Below are 15,569 nucleotides of genomic sequence, written 5' to 3' on the forward strand. Positions count from 1 at the left end.
TTTGTTCCCCATACTGCATGTGTTGGTATACAGGCATTTTATAGAAGTATTTGATTGTGTCAGTATCCCAGTAGGTGTGCAAAGACATGCCCCATAGTCCCCATGCCCAATGTTGGTTATGTCTTCGGCTGCTTGTGCTCAATTAAGATATTCACTCTTAAACTTCCTTTTGCTACTAGCATGGTTGCTATGGTTCTGCCCTTCCAACACTTTATCTCTGTTGAGCCTGGCTATGTTCCTGTTCCCCCTTCAACTCTACATTAAAGCTCTCTCAACTAGCCCTGGTAAGTCCTGAGCTAAGATCCTTTATCCCTTTTGAGACATGTGGACTCTGTTTGTTGCCAGGTTCTGTCATATAAACTAACTCATTATCAAAAATCCCAAAATTCTGCTGCTAAGTCCAGTCCTGAAGCCAGATGTTCATCTGCATGATTTTCCTGTTTCTTGCCCCATCATTCTCTCAATTGGCAGGACAGAAAGGAACAACTTGGGTTTCAGATTCCTTGACCAGTTGTCCCAAGGCCCTGAGGCCTCTCTTGATTGACTGCAGCCTTCTTGTTCAGACCTCAGCAGTGCCTACCAGGAAAACCAGTAGAAGGTAATAATCAGTGGGCAGTACCAAGCTGGGAAGTTTCTTTGTTGTGTCCCTTAGCTGGGTCACAGAGGCTCAACACACCTCCCTATGTGTTGGATCTGGTTAGCATATTGGGCCCTCCATTCCTCTTAAAAGGGAGTCACCAATGACTACTACCCTTTTTTAAGTCTTACTTGGGGAGGTTGTTATGTGGGTGGTAGGCTGCCATGCCCTAGGCAACCCCTCCATTCCAGAAGAACCTTAATCCACATTCTCATTTCCCTGCTCAGATTCTAGGGCCTTATACATATTGTATAAGGGCACATAGGAAGGTGAGGTAGGTCGAGAAGGGATTTGCCTGCAACCCCAACCAGAAACCCTTTTCTACTCCCCTCCGTCTCTAAGCTCCCTTCCTTCTCCTTGATGGTGAGAGGGTAGGGGATCTGTTGCTTCTTGTGAAGTGAATGGTTGGGTGCATTTGTCCAAAGCATGGTATAGTGCAGCTTCACCATCAATTTCATCCTCAGTCACTAATACTTAGTATTTCTATTTCATCTCTCAGCTCGCCACTAGGTTGAGCAGATCATTGACCTGATCGCACCTCACACAGCTGTTGTCTCTGCTGCCCTCTGAGAGCAGCACCAGGCTCTGGCACACCCTTGCAGAGTAAGACCTGGACCCTGCATGCTTTTGTGGGTGCTCCCTCTGGATTGCCACATCCCTTCTGGTGTGTGCAGTGGAAGAAACTTTTATCTGACTGGACAGCGTACCTGAGCTCTGTTGGCAAGGGTGATGACCACCGAGATAACTGCTTGAGCTGGCAGTGCCTCAGCATCCTTCCTGTTCACCCTACCTGTGCAAACTGCCATGCTGTGCCCTGGCTGATACACCATGCTCTGTTTGCCACACTCCTGGTCGCTTGAGCTCCTGGGGGTGGCTTATCTATGCGTAGGAGTGGGTGCTCTCTCTGCTGGCCCTGCCCACACTGAGTCAGAGCTGCATCTCTTTCTGCTTTAGTAACAAGGTCTTGCCTTGGTATGAGGCAACGACACCAACAATTTGCTCTATTTCATGTTATAACTTCAATTTTAATGACTCATGATGTGTAAAAAACTCGAGCACCTATCTATTTATTGACAGAGCTTAAAGACACCAAGGATTGAAGTGACAGTAAGTATCAATAATCAGCCACCTTGTTGCTATCTCAAGCAGTGCTGCCTTTTGATGGCTGTTTTATAAAAAAGCTGTCAAGTTGAACAAGATTAATTAATCTTCAGTCCGATTCTAAAGCTTGTAGAGGTTGGGGGGCTAGAAGGCTGACAAGCACGGCACTTTCCAGAGATGAGAGCTTTATCCACAGAGGCTGAATGACTCTGCTGTCAGCATGCACAGCAGTCACCTAGAGGAGGGCAGTGCTGGAGATCATTCAGTGTTGGGGTGTGGAAGGATTGTCATGGCTACCTCACATTCACACCTGTAAGCTGTGAATATCAGTGTGCAGGTACAAGGATACCTGGAACAGATGAGTCTGTCCTGTTTTTAAACAAAGCAAAATGTAAATTATCTGGAGGCCCCAACAGTTTCCAGTGGAGAGTATTCATGTGAAGAAAATCCCGAACACCTGAAGGTTTTGACTCATTTGGGACCAAAGAGAAGTTTAGTGATTGCAGAAACAGTCTCTCCTAAATCTCTCAGGAATTTTTGAATGACCAATTCCAGTGCAGTTCATTTCAGTTTATTTCAGTTTCATTTCACCCTATTTCTCAGCTGGGTAGTCTGAACACTGGGAGTACAGTGTCCCAGTTATTCTGTCTGTGGGAGCCTATTGGCAGGACAACATCATGCTTTTTGTCAAGGTCCTTGAGAAGCCATAAGTGGTCATCAACATCATCTCTCACATTTTTATTCTCTAAAAAGCGATGGTCAGCCTTTACTTATCAACATGGCTGTTCCAGTTTGGTCAAATTTAGAGATATATCCTCTGAGAGAAGGAACAACCACCCCTCCCCCACCAGGTTGGGGGGGGGGAATTTCCTCAAAGGAAAGAGATAAAAACTATTTATTTAACAAACACATGGGAAAAGGATAATAATGCTAAACAATAAAATCTTTTGCTGTGAAGAAAAAACCTGGGAAAGTGTTAGAGTCCTCCCTTTGGTCTCCTTGGAGCTGGGGCTTGGCCCAGGGCCAGGCCCTCTGTGCTTGGTGGAAAGTCCTCCCAATGTGTTCTGATACTGAAGCAATCCATGGAAAAAGGGAAAAATCCGAAATTCCAGGGAAGGGAAAAAAAGTTCAACTCTCAGTCTCTCTCTGGAGAAGAAGAAGAAGAAACCGAAAGAAAAAAACTGGCTGAAAGCTGGCTGGGAAAAAGAAGTCGCTATCTCTGTGTGACCTTGAACAAGTTGCAAACTGCTTTGAAAAAGTTCTGCTCGGGTTTTTTTCCTTCCCCCTCTCAGGCTCAGTTTAAAGGCATAGAAAGGCACAAGAATTAATTTCTGGGCATAGGGCAGCGATATGGGATACACATCATAAAGTCACCCCAAGACAATGGCCCTTGATACTCTGCTCTTATCTGAATTCAGAACTGAAATATCTTCAACAGAAAACATAAGTAAAGCTAGATTTTCCTTATAATTTTTCCAGTAACTTTAATTTGGGGTGAATTGAAAGAATAAATTTAAGGTATTTCTGAACTGCATCTTTATTATGTTTAATGCTTAAATTTAAGTATGTTAGTAAGAGTTGCACAGTGGTTAGACTTGGAGACTAGACTCCTCTCTCAGGTGGTTTGGAACCTCTTCAGGACTGGTAAAAAAAATTACAGAAGGCAGTACAGAATCTTACAGATGTTTGAATCCTCCAGGGTTTGTCACATCATTAGCAAAGGCAGCTTCCTCTGCTATGTGCAGCTATAAAGTTGTGAACTGCTTCTGTTAATCTAGTGTTGGAAACATGGGTGGCTCTGTGAAAACCTGCACACTGTGTACAGAGCTGCACATAAAGAAATTGTGACTGCAAAAGGTCTAGGTGAAAAAGATGACAAATTTCTCCTATCTTTTCATCTGAAAGGAGGTGTTAAAAGTTGAGAGAGAAGCAAAAGCAGGAATAATATAAGCTTAAATAATATTAAACTGTTTTGTCTTCTAGCATAACACTTCAATAGGGCTGCGGTTATCATCTGGATTGACATAGTTTGAGAGTGAATGTGGGACTTGCTTGGTGATACAAATGGTAAAGTTCTATTTGCTAAAGAAATGAGGAAAATGAGGTAAACAAAGACATGGCTTGCTTTTTCAGATGCAGACTTTGTGATACATATATGTAACTGCCCATTCATAATTTGGAAAACTATTGTGTTATAGTAAGAGCGGACCTTACAGCATTCACCTGTTTCTTCTTCCAGCTGTTTGTTGAAAAGATGTAATTATGAGAGCATGGTTCTTCAAACCATCTTATGCACACTGATTCAATAGAAGCTTACATTCTGAAATAGGAATATGCTAGCCAGGCATCAGGTTTTATGAGCATATGGCAGGTTTGTCTCTGTGGAAGAATTTCAACTTCAGGAATGAATGTAGTAACATTAAGGAAAGCATGAACTCAATAGAAAACACAAAAATATGTAGTATTTCCGCTTTGAACTAAAATTTGCTTTGAACTACTATTATTAATGTTTATAAATGACAAGCATTTTCAGCAGATTAAGAAATGAAACCCATGTTTTGGTCATGAATATACAGAGACTTCTTCTAAATGCTGCTAGATTTGTATTGCTAAGCCGCCCAGCTCTGCGGAGTTCCATGCCAGAGCGCGGGGTGTCGCAATCTCCAAACAGTGTCTCCACAGCTAAGCTGCTCGGCAGGATTTGCTGAATACACTCACACACGTGCATACGCACAAACGCACAGATAGCTTCCGTAATAAAGTCAATGGCAAGGAGATAGGAAGGGTCCTTGCATAGATTTCCACAGAAAGCAGTTTATTGCTACTGCCTGTGAAGGTTTCTAGAGGCAAATGACCCAGAACACGTGAGAACTCAGGCTTAAGTACGGGGGTGTACCAGGAGCCAACTGGGGAAGCAGAACTGGGGTAGATTACCATAACCAAACATAGCATTCTGGGAGAGGCTTCTTTTCCTCACCATGACCGTGACAGAACTATCTGGTATTAGGGACTGTCTTATCGAGAACTCTTTCTGTCCCTGTACCACAGTCCAACTGGCCACCACAACTCCTCTTTTCTGTACTAATTAAAAAGCCTTTCCCAGAGATCCCAGAACCAAACGCCCCAAACAACCAAACATACATAAAGTAACAAAACCAATCAGAAACACCCACAACCCATTGTCCCAACAAGTCTTCAAATCCTTCAGGGGATTTTTTCTCTGGACCCTGGTATGGATGCTCTCATGGAGGGGGGTAGTCTTTGCCAGGGTCTGTTTTGGCTGCAGTAGAGTTCAAGCCTTGGCTGCCAGTGGTATTGGGAACATCCAGAGGATGGTGGTGGGACAAATGCTGGGTTTCCTGATGCACTGTTGGTTGGCAGGTGTTTCTGCTAGAGTTTTAAACAGAGTTAAAAATTTGCAATTTTCGGGGGGGGGGAGGCCTTCCATTCCCTCCCTCTTTACATTCCCCTTTCTTTATTAACTAAGCTGAAAAAAAAAAAAAGGGAATGGTAACAGGGGTATGGGAGCACATTAGTGGTGTAAAACCGACCTAGTCGCAGCTCTGGTTGTGGGACGGCAGGTCAGTGTCTGCGGTGGAGATTTGCATCATCTCTATCTCTAGGCTGTACTTCTTTGGTCTTTGGGTTGTTCTGCATCAACTCCAGGCACAGCTGTGTCTTTGGGAGCAGTGTTTGCTGGGCCAGTGTAAGGCTTTATGTTCTTGCCTGGAAGCCACCTTGGGCCTGACAGTGTTGATACACAGGCATACCCCCTCCCCCAGGTTATTAAAGGAAAAGGGCCCAGTATTTGTTGGCTTTCAGGATCTTTGATCAGCACCGGTGGCTTCTCATTGAGCTTAGCTTGGGCCGAATTTGAGAAGTGCCAGAATACAGGGGCGTTTGGCTCTGTGGATGAGCAGTTTAGAAAATTTATCGTGAAAAGGGCTTTACAGAGCCTCTCAATAGGAGAACTGGTCTCTGTCCCTCCTCACTGCTGATCGAGGACCCACTTAATGGTGCCATGGGCCCTTTCAACAATTGACTGTCCTGTAGGGGAGTGTGGTATGCCTGTGCTGTGCTTCACCCCCCACTGACTGAAGAAATCCCTGAGTTTGTGGGAGGTGTAGGCAGGGCCACTGTCAGTTTTAATTTGTTCTGGGATGCCCAAGATGGCAAACGCCAGGAGAAAGTGCCTGGTGACATCTTTGGTTTTCTCTCCTGCGTGAGCCGAAGCAAACACTGCTCCTGAAAACATTTCAATGGACACGTGTATGTATTTTTGCCTGCCGGATAGTGGATCACATCTGTCTGCCACAACTGGCAACTGTTGAATCCTTGGGGTTTAATCCCGGAGCCCAGTGATGGAACTTGGTGCTGCTGACAGTTGGGGCATGTGGCCACTATCGCCGTTGCCTGGTCGCACAGTAGGTGGAACATGCACATGAGGGCTGGCACATTCTGATGGTAAAAGCTGTGGCTCATCTTGGCCTGTGCAAAGATGTCAGGTAATGTTAGCAGTCTGCACAGGGATGGCTAGGGCATCTGCTCTTCTGTTGTCCTCTGCAATGGGCCCTGGGAGGTTGGTGTGTGACCTCACATGCATTATATGAAATGGTTGCTTTCGGTGGGAGATGAGGTAGATTAACTTCAAAAGCAACCTGTGTAAATTTGGGTTTGACACTACTTTTAGCAAGGAATGTTCAGCTCTAGCAACTACACTGGCCACATATGCCAAATCAGTAACCAGATTAATCGGCTCTTTGAATCTCTCAAAAGCCCTGACAACGGCTGCTAGCTCTGCAATCTGCAGGGATCCTTTAACAGTCTGGATGTCAGACTCCCACTTCTGCATCTTTGAATCTTTCCAAGTCATCACGGACTTCTGTGATCCCCCCGAGCCATCTGTAAAAATGGTCAGGGCCTTTACAGATGTTTGACTTTGGAGTGATTTTGGAGCCAAATGGAAAGCCAAATTAAACAGCTTATGACTGGGTTGGTGAATGGAACTTTGGCCTGTGTAGCTGTCAAGGGCGAACTGGAGGTGCTCATTGTTCTGGAGCAAATGGTCCAGAATCCCAGTCATCAATGGGAGGCAAATGCATGTGAAATCACACCCACAGGGTGTGGAGGCATCCCCTGGCTTTAATAATGAGCTGAGCCATCAGCTCTTGAGGTGTTGTAATGGTCTTAATAAGCTCACGGTGTAAGAAGACCCTCTCGATGATAACGAGTGGATCTTTCTGCGCAGCGTCCCACTGAAAAATTAATGCATTGAACCTGGGCGACTTACCCAGGATGATGAGCTGGAACGGGAGAGTGGGGTCACTCCTGTGTGTCTGGTGGGAAGACAATGCTTCCTGGACTTTTGTGATGGATTCCTGGGCCTCAGGAATGATGGCACAGGATGAATCAAGGTCATCATTGCCTCAGAGAAGATTGAAGAGCAGTGTGAGGTTCTCTGTCGTGATCTCCAGCAATGGACGCACCCAGTTGATGGACCCGCAGAGCTGGTGGAGGTCGTGGAGGGTCTTTGGGTTATCTTTGATGGTGAGATGCTGGGGTACAATGGTCCGCTCACTGATTCGGAGTCCCAGGTAGGTCCAAGGGCAGGTTCAGTGGATCTTGTCTTCGTGGATTTCAAATCCAGCGTCTTCAATAGCCTTTATTGTCTTAGTTAAAACAGTGTCCAAATAGGACTGATCTCGGGAACAAACTAGTATATCATCCACATAACGCAGGACGATGGCATCTGGAAAAGTCTTTCTGATAGGTGAGAGGATGTGGGCCATGTACCACTGGCAGATGGAAGGTGAGTTTTTCATCCCCTGAGGGAGGACTCGCTAGTGGTACCTTTTCAGAGGGGCCTGCCTGTTTAGGGATGGGACTGAGAAGGCAAACCGGGGTGCATCTTGAGGATGGAGGGGGATGTTAAAAAAGCAGTCTTTGATATCTATGACTGCAAGTCTCCCTTTGCATGGCAGCATGGAGAGTGAGGGCAGGCCGGGCTGCAGGGGACCTAGGTCTTCGATGACCTCGTTTATCTTGTGAAGGTCGTGGAGAAGTCTCCACCTGTCTTTGCCAAGTTTCTTAATAACAAAGACAGGAGAGTTCCAAGGGCTGTTGATGGGTATTATATGACCCTTGGAAAGCTGCTCTTCCATGAGGAACTCTAAAGCGTGCAGCTTTTCAGCTGAAAGGGACCACTTGTCTGTCCACACTGGACTATCGGTCTTCAATGTCAGCGGTGGGGTGGCATGCTCTTCAGTGGCCCCAACTAAAAATCCCGAGGTGGCTTGGGGATTTCTAGTCTATCTCCCCACTGAGACAACAGATCCCTGCCCCACAAGGTAATGCCTGACCTGACCACGAAGGGCCTGATGGTGGCTACCTGACCTTCGGGTCCCTCCACGATGATACTATCTTTGCTGTGCATGGAGAGTGCAGCACCTCCAATCCCCAAGATGGCTCCGTTAGCCGGAGCCAGTTTCCAGTCCCGTGGCCACTCAGAGCGAGGTATAATGGTGACATCAGCTCCGGTGTCTGCCATTCCTGGAAGATACAACTCAGAACCTCTGTTAAGCAGACCACACTCTATCATAGGTTTATCTGGTCCCACAACCTCAACCCAGCATGCTATCGGGTTCTCCGGGATCCAGTCTCTATGATGTGGTAGTAGAAAGAATTGGGCAATAGCCATCCCTTTGTATAAAAACCAAGGGGGCTTACTACATGAAACAGTCACAAAAACTTCATCTTGAGGGCCGACGATTTGGACTTCTGGAGTAACATAAAGTACGTCTGGCCCATAAAGAAGTCCACTTCCTGTAATTAAAATGTCTCTTGGGCCATCTGGGGGCACAACCTTATTTTCCAGGTCCCAGTTACCATCTTTGGCTGCCTGCTTTCTCACCCTAGCCCAGTAATCCTCAGACTCAGCATCGGAATCTGAGAAGTCACTGCTCTCCTCTTCTGAATTGGCGAGAGTGTGCCTGGCAGGGGTGCGGGGCTTCTGGCAAGCCGGGGCCCCCTGGTGCAGTGTGGCCGAGATGGCAGCTTTCCAGCATCCCCCCCACCCCAGCTTTGGCAGTGTAGGAACCTGCCGTGGGTTGGGTCCCATGGGCGGGGTCACCGATGGAAGGGGTGAGGACACTGGAGGGAGAGGCAGGGTTGGCAGCTGGGAGGGGACTCCTGGTGAAGGGGGGGGGCCCAACACAAACATGCTCATCGACACATGGGAGGGGCCAGGGACAGAGAGGGGGCCAGGCACGGTGACGTAAGCAGGAGTAGGCGGAGGGGGGGCTGTGCAATTGCAAAATGGCTGCCCCCACGGCCACGGCTGCCACATGGTGTTCTCCATCTTGTGTAACTGGAGGGGAGGGGGGAAATTAAAAATAGAAGAAGCAGCTGGGATTGTGGTACTGGCCATGCTGCCACCATCTTGGAGCAAGTTTGAAGTGGAAAAAAACAGGAAAGTGAGTACAGGGAGAAGGTTTGGAGAAGAATCTTCCCCAAAGGTAGCTTGGCCAGCGCTATCCTGGGCAGGGAACAAAAGAGACCTGGAGGTGGCAGGGAGTCGGTAGCAGCCCTGGGCCGTCAGGCAGAATCCATCTCCCTGTTTCTCTTGAGGCAGGTCAGAGGGAACAGGGATGCAGGAATAGGGACGTGGGCAAGGGGTGTTTTTCCAAACAGTTCCCAACATTTTAACAGCTTTCTAACTAGCTGGTAGAACAAATAAATTTTTCCCAATGCAAACAGCCAAGGAACAAGCCATTTTAAATTCCCTCTAAAGTGGTTAAGCAACCAAGTAAGAAAATGCATTAAATCTTCCCTTGAAAAATGAAAGTTCCTGCAAATAAGGGCTTTTAGAACTTGGGGAAAGGCATCCCATAGGAGACGGTCTATCTCAGCCTCCATCTCTCTCTCCTCTCAGCCCTGAGACAAAAGAGAAAAATGAAAAGGATAAAAAGTGACCTGTATCTCACCAGAGGGTCAAATGAACATCTTGGGGGTGGTCCGGTTGACCGCAGACCGGTCTCTATTACCGCAGGCCTGGGCCCTATGGTATATCACCATGTCCCGCAGCCATAGGGAGGAGGAGGAGAGATGATCCAGCAGGCAGGAATTGTGCAGCAAGACTGATTGATTGAATTATTTTACAAACTCTTTTATAGACTTTTTTCTTCATAGTCTAATTGGACAAAGGACCAGCTACCCCTTGGGGTGATTGGCTAAAATCCTAAAACATCCATTGTCAAAATATTTTTCTACTATACCATAAACAAGACTTTTCAAGGTTGCAGGTGGCTTGGTTGTTTACATTCCCTGCTACCTCTTCTGCATGAGAGAAAAGTCTCTCATGGACTTAGAAAATAGCAAGAAAATCCTTGCTAGCAGCATTTTTGTAACTACAATTCCCCCTTTTGTTTGATAACAACTCTACTATTAATCCTAAATAGAAATTTATATCAGTTATTAATTCTAAATATGTCCTTAAGGCTATAACTATCTGACTCCATAACAAGAATTTTAAAGTTCAGTCTCTGCTTGTGGAAGGACCATCCCAGTCTCTGCTTGCAGAAGGACCATCTGCCTCATAGTTGACATCTTGGTCATCATCAGAAGAGTCATTAGGCTGATGATCTACATTCTGGTCACCATTTGGATGGTTGGCGTTCTGATCATCATTGGAGGTTGCCGGTTCTGCCTCTGGTGCTGTAGGTCAGGGTGAACACATTTTAAAGGTAGCCACCGTACCCCAATATCTGTGGAAATGCAAGCATACCCACAACCCCAAACGATAAGCTCATGAGGGCCTTCCCACTGGTTAGTGAGTAAATTCCGCACCCAGACTTTTGCCCGGGGCAGCTGTCTCTCGCCTGCAGACTGCAATGAGAGAAAATGATTCAGAATAACAGGATTATTTGAATTTTGTGGAACTGTAAGGTGATTAATTGTATACAAAGCTTTTGCTAGTTGGCTCCAGTAACCAAATTCAAAGATTCCTGTGAGAATTGTTGAAAGCCATGGTAACAGCTCTTAATTCAACTAACTCAGCAGAGTTGGACCTGGATTGGTGTGTTAATCAACCACTGCAAAGGCAGTGTAGGATACTGTGCGCCCTTACGCACAGTGACCCCTGCTAAAAATTTGTCCCAATCTGTACGCCCCAAGCTGCCAACACATCCCGTCCCCAAAGGTTAAGGGAAGTGGTAGCAACATAAGGCCTAATTGTAGCTGTGTGCCCCTCTGAGTCCTTCACCACCACAGGCCGTTCGCTTAAATAGCTCTGTGTGCTTCCTCCTAATCCTGCGATGGCCGATCCCACCGGGGCTAAAGGCCATATGGGAGGCCCTGCAGAGAAGGAGATGATAGTTACATCAGCACCTGTATCAATCAAACCTTGAAGCTGAATCCGGGGTGGATGGGTGTTCGGCAGGACCAGGGTACATGTCATCTGTGGCCTTTGGTCAGAGATGTCTGCAGTCCAGAAGGCCTGCGGAAGTCCCATAGATCCACTGCCGTTATCTTTGTGAGTTTCTGGTTCTATCCTGGGGACACAAGACTTAAAAGGCACTAATTTAGCAAGGCAGGTCTTTTCAGGAATAGTTACAGGGGGTTTTTGTGTGGAGACCATAGCGCAAATCTGACCTTTTAAGTCAGCATCAGTAACTCTTGAGTGCACTAAGATTCCTTGATGGGCAACGTCAGGTTTCCCCACCAGCATCGCACTGGATCCCTGGGCTAAGGGTCCATACACATCCAAGGGAACCTTACAAATACCGCTAGAGTCTAAGACAACTGTGGCTGCGGTGTGGACGTCAAAACCATCTGATCTCTGGGTGCCGTTTCTAGGGTGGCTGGGAAGGCCTGTGCCTGTACCTGTGCCACTCTCTGGGGGAGCGACTGCATCGGAGAGCAATTCCCCTCCTTGCACCCCGGCGGAAGTTTCCTGACAACGGCCGACCATCGGCATGAGTCATGGATTTACAATAGTCCGAGCAATGCCCTGGCCTGCCACACCTCTTGCACTGGGGGATCGGTGTGTTCTCTTTTTGGTTTGACTTAGGCCGCTTCCGTTTTTTCTCCTGTTTTGGTTGCTTTGGTTCACGACCAGAAGATGTGTGAACAGGCTGCAGGAATGCAGCCAAAGCAGACCTTTTCTGGTTCCCAGATCCCACCTTAGCGCAGGCTTTGACCATGTCTGTTACCTCAGGATCCCCTGGCAACACATCTGTGATTTTTCTGCACTCCTCGTTTGCATTATCTCTCACTAACTGCCTTAACAACATCTGTCTTAACCTGTCATCCTCAACCTGCTTCTTGAGACAAGCAGCGACTTTCTCTACAAAAGAAAGGAATGACTCTGATTTGCCTTGAACTATTTCAGTATATCGCTTTCTGGGTGCTGACAACTCTATGGTTTTCAACAGGGCAGCCATGCCGACCTGTTGAACTTGCTGCAGGATGCTAGAGGACAAGGTACCCTGTAGACTGGGATCAGAGAAGGGACCAGTCCCCATCAAAGCATCCATTCCTGCTGTCCGTCTAGGATCAGCAGCAGGGAGCTGCATATTCGCTAATGCAGCCTTGTTGGCCAGCTTTCTCCAGGTTTTCTCAAAAACTGTAAATTGTACAGGTTGAAATAGAATTTGACCTAAGTGTCTGATATCAAATGGAGAAAGCAAATCTGTATTTATCACCCTTATTATCTGCATAACCTCAGCAGAGCCTAGCCCATATTGTGCCACCTTGGATTGGAGGTCCTTGGCAACCTTCCAAGCAATTACCTCATGCTTGTCATGCTCCCCTGAATCTGGGAGAGCCTTATACACTGGGAAAGCTTGGATCTCCCCTTTTGGGGAGTCACTACCATCCTGAACTTCTGGCACAGCCTGTGGATGGAGTGTAACAGCTCCCCGGTTACCCCCAGAATCCTCAAATCTATTTGGCATTCCAAGTGTTTCCAATAACCTCCAGTCACCCTCCTCCAATGCTCGCATCTTAACTGACTCTAAGAAGCGACTGTAGTGGGTCAGACGCACTGTTACCGTGCAGTCCTGAAAGGTCCAGGGGTGAGACTGGTGCAGCCTTTTTCTTCGCCGTGCGGCTACAGCCGCCTGACGACCTGGGGCCAGAACCTCATCTGCCTCACTGTCTGACGATGAATCATCAGGCAAAGGCAACTCTGAGGGGCTGGGAGTGAACAGAAATGGACGGAGAGGGGCACTTTGGCTAAGTTCGCTAGAGGCAGAACAGACAGCACAGACTGCAGCTGGCTGCGCTGCAGTTTGGACAGCAGCTTCTTTACAGGGTGCCGTCTCGGGCAGTCCCGACCGAGCCGGTCCTGGAACTGCTGCCGCTGTCTCTGGGGCTATGGCTGCGCTCGGCGCCATGCTTGGCCCTTGCTCTGCGGCCATGCTCAGCGCTGCGCTCGTCACTGCTCCTCTTTTGCGCTCCCTGGCCGCGTTCGGCGCCGCCCTCCCCAGCTGCTGCTCCACAGCCGCTGCCGCTTCCGGGTTCTCCCGCGGCAGCACTACTTCTGGGTTCGCCGCCGGCCGTGCCGCTTCCTGGTTTGGAGCCGCGTCTTCCACGGGCGGCGCGGGTGGCGTGGGCTCGGCACGCCCCGCATGGCAGGGTGGCTTTGGCATCCGCTGCAGTAGCAAGCTGAACAGGTCCTCCACCCTTTAGGATATGTTCGGTAACTCTGTCAGGAAAGGCAGATGCTGTATTAAAAGGTTGATGGCTCAGTTCTGCAACTGCGCAGAACAGTCCAGCACCAGGGAGGGCAGTGGAGCACACCCAGGCAGTCCCGGGGCAGGCACGCCCGGCGCTACGCCGGCTAAGAAGTTAGATCCAGGTGCATACGCAACCGAGCTAGGAGCCGCTCTGGGGGTCCAAGTTGCTAAACCACTGATTTGCGGCCCTGGATAAGCCGTGGCTGCTGCCGAGCTGAGCGGTAAGGCAGGCTGTGCACCCTCTTGCTGCCCCAACCCCCCCGCCTCTGCTGGCGCGGGGTCCCTGGGGGCCGCAGAGTCCTGTGACTGTGCAGGGTGAGGCGGCACAGGCTCTGCCTGTGGAGCCGGGGGGTTTTTTCCGAATCCACCATCATTTACCCCGGAAGCCCGGTCAGCGGGGTCCCCCTCGGACATTCCTCCGTCACTCATCACCGAAATAGGCAATCCAGCCCTGCTGTCACAGTCAAGGTCTGTCAGCAGAAAAAATAATGAACGCCGGGTTTTGTATAATTCTAACGCTGCCGGCTCCCCTGTCGGGAGCTCGTGTCGGACAGCAGAGCCGAGTTCCTGCCCTAAGGCAAAGTCCAGGGCAGTATTTCTGTCCATGGAAATCCCTTTTAAGGTAGCCCAGTCTAATAATTCCCGAACTGAGTTTTCAGGAATGGAGGTGTGCATTATACTAAACACACCTTTCTAGACCAGTACTACAGTGTCGGTTTGTGAGCTGCTGTTCGCCATTTCTCAGTCCTGTCGGACTTCCTGGTCCTGGGGGGGAAGGGGAACAGCGTACCTCTAGAGAAATTCGGCTTGGCTCGCAGCAGCAGGACACATCAGCGAGTGCAGATCACGTCGGGCAGCACCAAATATTACCGCAGGCCTGGGCCCTATGGTATATCACCATGTCCCACAGCCATAGGGAGGAGGAGGAGAGATGATCCAGCAGGCAGGAATTGTGCAGCAAGACTGATTGATTGAATTATTTTACAAACTCTTTTATAGACTTTTTTCTTCATAGTCTAATTGGACAAAGGATCAGCCACCCCTTGGGGTGATTGGCTAAAATCCTAAAACATCCATTGTCAAAATATTTCTCTACTATACCATAAACAAGACTTTTCAAGGTTGCAGGTGGCTTGGTTGTTTACATTCCCTGCTACCTCTTCTGCATGAGAGAAAAGTCTCTCACAGACTTAGAAAATAGCAAGAAAATCCTTGCTAGCAGCATTTTTGTATCTACAGGTCTCCTCTTCTCCTAAGGAGATTATCGGTCTCCCTCTCTGAGACCCGTGATAGAACTCAGAGGTTTCTTCCGGGGAAATGGCTGTTCTGAAAAGTGACTTAGGTCCAGCTGCAAGAAGCTGCTGGAGATGCTGCCGGGGACGGTCCGAGGAAGTCCCTGTTCAGGCACCAGTTATTAGTAAGCCCCCCGGCTCTGTGGGGTTCCGTGTCAGAGCGCGGGGTGTCGCAACCTCTAAACAGTGTCTCCACAGCTAAGCCGCTCGGCAGGATCTGCTGAATACACTCACACGCGCATGCACAAACGCACGGATAGCTTCAGTAATAAAGTCAATGGCAAGGTGATAGGAAGGGTCCTTGCATAGATTTCCACAGAAAGCAGTTTATTGCTACTGCCTGTGAAGGTTTCTTGAGGCAAATGACCCAGAACACGTGAGAACTCAGGCTTAAGTACGGGGATGTGGCTAGCACCAGGAGCCAACTGGGGAAGCAGAACTGGGGTAGAGTACCATAACCAAACATAGCATTCTGGGAGAGGCTTCTTTCCCTCACCATGACCGTGACAGAACTATCTGGTATTAAGGACTGTCTTATCGAGAATTCTCTCTGTCCCTGTACCACAGGCCAGCTGGCCACCACAGATTTGTATCAAGGGTAAACAGAAAGACACCAAAGGAAGTTAATTTAACTATACTCTTAGGCATTAAACTTCTGTAAAAAAGATGTTTAAGAAACAGGCCCGCTAGACCTTTCACCATCTTGGTAATCCTCCTTTGGACCATTTCTAATAGCATTATATTTTTCTTATATTGCGGTGCCTACAACTGAATCATTTGTCACTGTGTGTAGCTGAAATATAT

General features: G+C 48.1%; 2 protein-coding genes across 8 annotated transcripts in view; one reads left to right on the forward strand and one right to left on the reverse strand.

Annotated features, from left to right (window-relative positions):
- Positions 1-15,569, forward strand: part of PDE1C (phosphodiesterase 1C) — a 342,008-nt gene that overhangs the window by 152,507 nt on the left and 173,932 nt on the right. The gene's annotated exons all lie outside the window — the stretch shown is intronic.
- On the reverse strand, positions 4,276-9,843 carry LOC120409669. Of its 2 annotated transcripts, none has more exons than XM_039548749.1 (2): positions 7,029-9,843; positions 4,276-5,128 (listed from the first exon to the last, which is right to left on the reverse strand). In XM_039548749.1, the coding sequence occupies exon 1, from the start codon at positions 9,435-9,437 to the stop codon at positions 8,013-8,015; it is 1,425 nt and encodes a 474-aa protein (XP_039404683.1). In that variant the 5' UTR covers positions 9,438-9,843; the 3' UTR covers positions 4,276-5,128; positions 7,029-8,012. The 2 variants fall into 2 exon arrangements, with proteins under 2 accessions (XP_039404683.1, XP_039404684.1); XM_039548750.1 differs by having other exon boundaries at positions 4,276-6,226.

This window comes from Corvus cornix, chromosome 2 (assembly GCF_000738735.6).
Source record: "Corvus cornix cornix isolate S_Up_H32 chromosome 2, ASM73873v5, whole genome shotgun sequence".
Lineage (NCBI taxonomy): Eukaryota > Metazoa > Chordata > Aves > Passeriformes > Corvidae > Corvus > Corvus cornix.